Below are 8,530 nucleotides of genomic sequence, written 5' to 3'. Positions count from 1 at the left end.
GCCTGGGCCTCCCAGAGAGCTAGGATTACAGGCGTGAGCCACCGCGCCTGGCCCTCAAAAGCATTTTTTTAGATTTAAGAATCCATGTTATTTTTATGTCTTTGGGCTCCATGTTTGTCCCCAGAAAGTAGGAGTCAACCACTCCTAATTCATAAAATCATGAAGTTATTGAACAGTTAGTGGGAGAAATAGACTTACAAAAAGGTACTTCTTACCATGCTTCTTACCTGCAGAAAAAGTAAAATAATTAAAACATCTCACTGGAAGCGCTAGATTCTGAAATGTTCTAGGGATTAAGATGGTAATAAACGGTAGAGCCAGGACTAAAATGTGGTTATGTCATTTGTCTCAATAAAGAATAGTTTTTCTCTAAATCGTATTTATTGTTTGAAGATATGGTTTTGCAAACTCTTTATTGGCAGAGTATATAATCAGTATTTCAAGATGAAAAGATGAAAAGAGAAAAATGAATGAAAGAAAATATTGCAAGAAGTGGATCACAGTTTGTAGATGCTAAAATTGAGTTCATTTTTTAATTTTATGTGAACCCAGAACCCATCCTAGGCAGAAATTCATATTCTTTCCTAAATAAGCTAAGAGGATCTTGTAAGTTGGTTGATGTCTTTTGTTTTCTATACATTATTTGAAAAAGAAAAATATGAAATGTATGTAAATGATACCTAAAAGTAAATGAGGGGAGAAAAATTAAATAGAAAAACGCTAGAATATATGTGTTTGTGTAAATATATGCATATCCTTTTTCATCATTAAGATTTAAGATAAATACTTAGTGACCTTTGTTGTCGAATATTTCATGTCTTCAACTAACATAAGACTCACAACAGATAGCCAGATATGTTTATGGTGATTTAAATTCATTTGGTTCCCTTTCTATATATCATGTTACTGCAAGTTATAGTTTCTGTAATTGTTCTGCCAGAGCAGAACCAGGGTACCTTTTCTCCAGCCTTCAATAGCAGTTTTTTTCACTGCCTCCCAGCCTCTACTTACAACTGTGAGGCCCCTTATACCCAATACCTGTTGCCTGGTTCAAAAGCCAGTGCCAGATGTTCCAGGTTTTTGTTACAGCAGCACTCTGCTTCCACTTACCCATTTCTGGTTTGCTTTCCAATTGCTGTTTAATAGTCAACTCCAAAGTTTAGTGGCTTAGGGAAAAAAACAGTCATTTAATTCTGCAGCTTTCCTCAGGATTCGTGGTTTTCCCCTCCTCCCGGTTTTCCCCTCCTCCCCACTTACCCAAATGTAACTTGCCACAAAGTTTCTATTACACATGAGTGAGAAATAGCTGATTCTAGACCTGGGGCAAGGAAGTTGCAAGATAAGCCTGGAACATCTTGTTGTGCCAGAATATAAGGAAATGCTAAAATAGTAATAATGATAAAATAAAAATAAAGCTGGTATATCAAAAAGATACAAGAGTTAACCTGAAGGGGAATTCCCATAGTCAAATCTGGGACAATTTAAGCACCAAAATAAATAAGGACTGTAATGAATTATAAACCATTGAATAAGATGAAAATCCATAAGTTCATGCAGATGATAGGTAAATAGATAAATATATAATAAATTTGCATGTAAGGAGAATATCATAAATTATACGTATTTTATACTTCAGAATGGATAAAAAGATCCAAGGTCATTGTATATATTCCTAAAGCACTCTATTTTACAGTTGTAACCCATCTCAGCTTTTTTCCCTTAAATCATAAAATATTTATCTATAGTTTGATAAACATAATCTGTAGTTTTCCCCCTCAGTAGTTGAATTTGATTTATTTTATCTAAATGCTTACTTGTCCTTCAAACAAAAAAAATCACCAAGGTAAAATTGTATCTTGGCCCCTTTTCAGTAAGTTATTTATGTTGTAGTCTTACTATAGATGGAGCTCTGTAGATGTAGCACAGGGTGTCTTACTCATTTCTAAGTCTACAGTTTTTGTTTCATCTACTTATTTGCTCATTTTTTAAACAAATATTTTACTGAACACCTACTGTGTGCTCTGTACCAGGTAACAGGTATACAGAGCTGAACAAAGCAGACATAGTCCCTACCCTCATGACGTAGTGACTCGTTAAATGTTTTCTGTGTGATAGGGTGACTATAGTCAGTAACAACGTATTGTATATTTCAAAATAAGAGAGTAAGTTTCAAATGTCATACTATAAAAAGTGATGTGGTAAGTGAGAAGATGGATATGTTACTTTGCTTGATTTAATCATTCCACATTGTATACATATGTCGAAATATCACACTGTGCCCCATAAATATATACAATTATAATTTGTCAATGAAAATGATATTATTAATAATAATAAAAAATTTGCTAGGTGAATCTAGAGTGACCGTTCTTATGCTTCTGCCCCCATTAATAACGAAAGTTTTTTTTTCTTAACTATTGTTTAGGCTTTTTTCTTTAATATATTATTTAAAAACTTATAGTACCTTTGACATGAGTTTAACTTTGAGGGTAAGATCTTTGTAAAAAAAGGAAAATAACCAGGAGTTTGCTTGCAAAAGAGATGCCCTAGCACCTTTTTTATTGCAGTATTTTCTTTTACTTAATTGAAACTTCCATGATATTTCCCTGGGCCAAAAATTTTCTCATACTTGTATCAGGCTGAAATAGGATTTCTCTGCCTTAGTCAACCAAATAATATATCTAAGGGCTGTGCCAAAGGTTGGTATACTCGTTGGCTTATATCACTAGTGCTAGAGGAAAAGATAATGGCTGGTGGAAGACCAAGGCCACATTCAGGATGTGACGCATAGAAGTAATTTAATAGCTTAATTGAAAAGTTGTTTATGATCCAGTTTGTGATTTTTTACAGTACTTGGCGAGTCTCAACTGAGCTTGCAGTCTGGAAAACAACGTAAGATTGATTACACTGACATAGAGATGGAAACTTAGGAGACTTGTGTGACAATACTAGTATTATCTCTGTGTGTGAAGTCAGAAAGGAGTTAGTTCCTCTAGTGACACAAAGATCCGGTAACCTCTCTGCTTATTTAATCTCACCGATGGATAAGGAAACTGTTTAAAACATTTAATGTAAATCTTTAAATAAATGTTTTCTTTCTTTCTTTTTTTTTTGCTTTTCTTTTTAAAAGTAGAGTGTACTAAATACAGTATTACTTCTTTTTGGTGATCAAAGATCATAAATTGTTATATTGTAGTCTGTTGTATTTTATTGCATAGTAGAATTGCCTATAATGGAGGGAGGAGTGGTTGGTTATTTTTGCTCTCTTGCTGTCAATGTTATGAAGCTGGCTTTATGCTTCCTTCTTTGTATTTTACGCTATGTGTAGTTTTTCTTGTGTTATTTGATTAGATTTGTAGAATAATACTAAAAGGCAGTGACAGAGGAGATAAGGAGAAATGATGCAAAGATACATTTGAGCCAAGAACCTGAATACTGATAGAATTAGATTGGGGAAAGAGAAAGGTGTCAGGAATCATTACAGAATTCTGACTTAAGCAACTGGGTGGACAAAAGCATGATGTACTGAGATAGGAAATATTTGAAAAGGAACATATTTGCAAATATGTGGCATTTCAATGGCATCATTGGTAGAATTAGTCCTTAAAAGCTAAGAAATCTTTTTTCCCATTATGGAAAAACAGGTGGTGATTTTTAAGCATTCAGTTTACACACAAATTCAGAACACTGCCTCTAAATGAGAATTACCTGTATCAGTTTTTAGTTGCCAGGTTAAAATTGGTTAAATTTTGTATCTTCCTTTATTTCCTTAGTTTGAACTTTAATGATTAATGAAATTGGAAGTATCAGTCAATGGTCTAGCTGACACTTTACTATTTTGAACACAATTAAGATTCTAATAGCAAAAAAAGAAGAGAGAGCATAGATATTCAAAGGGCAGTCAACTGTATCTGTCACAAATAACATGACCCTTTTAAAAATCCAAATAAAATGGGTAATTATGCTAAACATAAACTGAGCCTTTCAGTTAAAGATTGTCAAAGAAGAAAACAAAACTATTTAAATGCGGTTTATAAGAAACTCATTCAAATATAAGGGTCCTGAAAGGTCGAAATTAAAGGATAGAAAAAAGATATTCTGTGGAACTATTGACTATAGTAGTTTTCTATGCTGTGTAACAAATTACCACAAACTTAGCAGCTTAAGCAGCCGTCCCCAGCCTTTTTAGCTCCAGGTACCTGTTTCATGGAAGACAGTTTTTCTACAGACTTGGTGACAGGGATGGGGAACTCAGGTGGTAATGGGAGGGATGGGGCGTGGCTGTAAATATACTTGCTGGCCCACCGCTCACTTGCTGTACACCCCATCCTTCCTAAGTTTCATGGAGGGTAATTTTTCCACGGACAGGGGATGGGGGGTGGGGGTGGGGTTCAGGGGTGGAGTAGGGGGAAGGGGAGATAGGAGGATGGGAGGGTGGTTGGATGGAGCTCTGTACCCTGGGCCCTAACAGGCCACAGAACAGTACCAGTCCATAGCCCCGGTATTCTGGACCCGCAGGCTTAAAGTAACTCACATTTCTTTGAGTTAGAAGTCCAGGCACGGCCTTTACTGGGTCCACTGCTAGACTGTAGTCAAATTGTTGGCTGGAGTTGAGTTCTCATTTGGAGGTTGTTGGCAGATTGATTTCCTTGCAACTGTAGGATTCATAGCAGCCAGCTTCTTCAAAGTCAGGAACAGGGAGAGAGAGAGAGAAAGCACGCACACGAGAGCAAGAGAGAGACTCAAGCAAGTTGGCTAGCAAGATGGAATCTTATACAATGTAACATAGCATAGGAATGACATCAGATCACCTTTACAATATTCTGTTGGTTAGAAGCAAGTGACAGGTCCCACCACACTCAAGTGGAGGAGGGATATTATCCAAAGTATGAATAGGGATCATAGGGGCCACATTAAAGCATGTCTACCATAGCAGCCAAAAGAAGAGATTTCAAACCAAATAGCATTACTAGAAATAATAAAGGTAACTTAAGAATTATAAAAAACTCTGCCAGCACAATGGCTGACTCCTGTAATCCTAGCACTGTGGGAGGCTGAGTTGGGAAGATCACTTAAGGCCAGAAGTTTGAGACCAGCCTAAGCAACATAGCAAGATTTAGACTTTATAGAAAATTTTAAAATTAGCAAGGTGTGATGGTACACACACTGTATTTCCAGCTGTTTGGGAGGCTGAGGCAGGCCAATTGCCTGAGCCCAGCAGTTTGAGGTTGCAGTGAGCTATGATGACTCCACTGCACTCTAGCTCAGGCAACAGAATGAGACTCTGTCTCAAAAAAATAAATAAATAAAATAAAACTTTCAGTTCACCAGGAAAATATAAAAATTTTTGGTACCTGACAACAAAACCCCAAAATACATAAAGGAGAGGTAGAAAGAAATAGATAAGGTGATAACAACAAAGATTGTCTTTTTGTAAAGATAACAGCCATTGATGCTCAATTCTAGATCCATTAATTCATTGGGGGTTACAAAATGGTGATATTCTATTATTCTTTTTCATTCATAGCTAGAACACTTTTATAGTGTTTTAACTGTTTGGTTACTCAATGATACCTTCATATGGGGAAAGCAGGATAAATGTTTGATTCTTTCCCTTAAGTTACCAGTTAGTTTATAAGATAAATTGCTGGTTATTTACCCAAAGGAAAAGGAATGAATATATTAAAAAAGATACCTACACTCTTATGTTTATCGCAGCACTATTCATAATAGCAAAGATATGGAATCAGCCTAAATGTCCATCAACAGTGGATTAGATAAAGAAAATGTGATATATATACACAATGGAATACTATTCAGCTTTAAAAAAGAATGAAACCATGTCTTTTGCAGCAACATGGATGGAACTGGAGGCCATTATAAGTAAAACAACTCAGACACAGAAAGACAAATACTGCATGTTCTCACTTATAAGTGGGAGCTAAATAATGTGTACACGTGGAAGCAGAGTATGGAATCATGGATAATGAAGACTTGGAGAGGTGGGAGAGTTGGAGTGGGGTGGATGATGGGAGGTTGCTTGGTACGTACAATGTATGTTGCTTCATTGATATGCACTGAAGGCCCTGACTACCACAATGCAGTATATCAAAATAGCAAAATTGTAATTGTGCTCCATGAATATATACAAATAAAAAATAGATGAAAAAAATACTGAATTGGATCTCTGTTATCTTTTGGGTGGGTGTATGTCATAATCTCATGTAGTTTAATATATGTGATGGATTTTAATACACTGGAATTATCTTTATCAAAGTTCACCTTGTCTCATCTTTGGCCAGTGGGAACAAAGATGGTTCCTGAGTCCTTTTGACCATGACCTTGATCATCTGACTAGTAAAGAAAGGGACAGTATATTTTGTTTTGCTTTTCAAAAACCTCAGAATGTTTTCTGTGCCTTTGGGAAGGTGACTTTTAGGGATCCATTTGCTTCCTAGGATATTTGGAACTTAGTGATAATGATCTTTGATATAATTTGTAGGCAGATATGCCTTAGAACTTGTGTCACTTGTAAAGAATAATGGTTTTTTTTTTTTTTATTATTATATGTGAAAACTCAAACGAGCATTTTCCAGCAACAGGTTTAGAGACATGTTAAAATGGTTTATTTAGTCAATTAATAAACATTTGATTGCTTACTTTGGGCTGATCCCTACAATAAGGAACTCTGGGGAATTTAAATAATCATGAAACCTGCTTATTTATTTAACACTTTAAAAAAATAAGTTCCAAGGACTGATTTTAAACTTAATTTATTTTTTCTTTCAGACCTGTCACGAAATCGCCTCTCAGAAATCCCTTTAGAAACATGTCACTTTGTTTCTCTTGAAAATCTCAACTTGTACCAAAATTGTATTCGGTATATCCCAGAGGCAATTCTAAACCTACAAGCTCTAACATTCTTAAATATTAGGTAAGAATATTGTTTTCTTATTTTAAATTTTGGGTTTTATGTGGTCTTTTCAATTTTCTCTTCTCTTTCACTAAAACATTTACACATATTTACATTATCTTTTTATATCAGCAGTTCCTATATGTGTTTTTAGAATATATTATATTCTAATATATATGTGTTTTTAGGATATATTAGGATATTATTAAGATAATAAGATAGGATATAATATATCCTAAGAACATATGTATTGTATATGTCCCTCTAGTTTCTCCCTTTATCTTTGGCTTTGCGATACAGATGAACTTATCGTGAGGTTACATCCTGATAAACCAGTCATTAACTCAGACATGCGTTTAATACACCTAACCGCACTAAACATCATAGCTTAGCCTAGCCTATTTTAAATGTGCCCAAAACACTTACGTTAGGCAAAATAATCTAACAGAGCCTATTTTACAATAAAGTGTTGACTATCTCAGGTAATTTATCAAATACAGTCCTGAAATACGGTTTCTGCTGAATGCATATTGGTTTTGCACCATCATAAAGTTGAAATATCGTGACTCAGCCGTCATAAGTTGGGGGTGTCTGTAATTAACAAACTCTACTAGCCATTAGCCTAATAGGTTTGCAGCAGTCTCGTAGCAGTGGTTCTTCAATTACATTTTCAAATTAGCATCATCAAATCAGAATAGATCTGAAATTACATCGTTTGGTTCTTGTGACCATGAATTTTTGTTACTGATTTCTAAATGTTTATACATTTATGCATTTATTCAACTCATTTACTCCATTTTTCCACATCTTACAAGAACTCTTTTGTTGTTCTGTTTCACTACAAAAGTTACAAATGTTCATTGAAGAAAATGCACAAATGTAGAAAAGTGTAAAAGAAATTTATCATCACCATCGAATTGGTATTAACTGACTTAACTGACCAACACTTAAGTGTACATACAGTAGTAACATTCATCTGGTGTCGGGCAGGTGGGAGTGGGGAGGAGGGAATGGGTATATTCATACCTAATGGGTGCAGTGCGCACCATCTGGGGGACGAACACACTTGAAGCTCTGACTCAGGTGGAGCAAAGGCAATATATGTAACCTAAACATTTGTACCTCCGTAATAATACTGAAAAAAAAAATTTATCACAATGTCGTATATGAGTTATATAATTATAGGTGATCTTTTCCTTCTGTTTTTCCGGGCTTTTAGTCAGATTTTTTAGTGAATTTTTCCCCTTGTCATGAAATGTCCTTTGGAAATATTTTTATGTTATTTTGTTGTACAGTTTATATACTTTTGAATATCCATTTTCCTTTGGATATTAAATTTATTCCAGTTTTTCACCATGATAAAAATAATACTAATAGAGAACTTTATATATGAATGTTTACTCTTTTCTTAAGATAAGTGTCTAGGAATGGAATTATTATTAGATTAAAAAGTTTTAAGGGGCCGGGCGCGGTGGCTCACGCCTGTAATCCTAGCACTCTGGGAGGTGGAGGCGGGTGGATCGTTTGAGCTTAGGAGTTCGAGACCAGCCTGAGCAAGAGCGAGACCCCGTCTCTACCAAAAATAGAAAGAAATTAATTGGACAGCTAAAAATATAT

The 8,530-nt window shown here is 35.1% G+C and overlaps 1 protein-coding gene across 1 annotated transcript in view; it reads left to right on the top strand.

The window, feature by feature from the left end:
* LRCH3 (leucine-rich repeats and calponin homology (CH) domain containing 3) overlaps positions 1 to 8,530 on the top strand; it is a 129,257-nt gene that overhangs the window by 28,336 nt on the left and 92,391 nt on the right. Inside the window, exon 2 of the mRNA XM_012639683.1 lies at positions 6,790 to 6,934. Within this exon, the coding sequence (XP_012495137.1) occupies positions 6,790 to 6,934 (145 nt within the window). The remainder of the gene's footprint in view (positions 1 to 6,789; positions 6,935 to 8,530) is intronic.

Source organism: Propithecus coquereli, unplaced genomic scaffold, assembly GCF_000956105.1.
Source record: "Propithecus coquereli isolate 6110/MARCELLA unplaced genomic scaffold, Pcoq_1.0 Scaffold10, whole genome shotgun sequence".
NCBI lineage: Eukaryota > Metazoa > Chordata > Mammalia > Primates > Indriidae > Propithecus > Propithecus coquereli.
The sequence above is the reverse complement of the archived record's forward strand: the minus strand, read 5'-3'. Positions and strand labels throughout refer to the sequence as shown.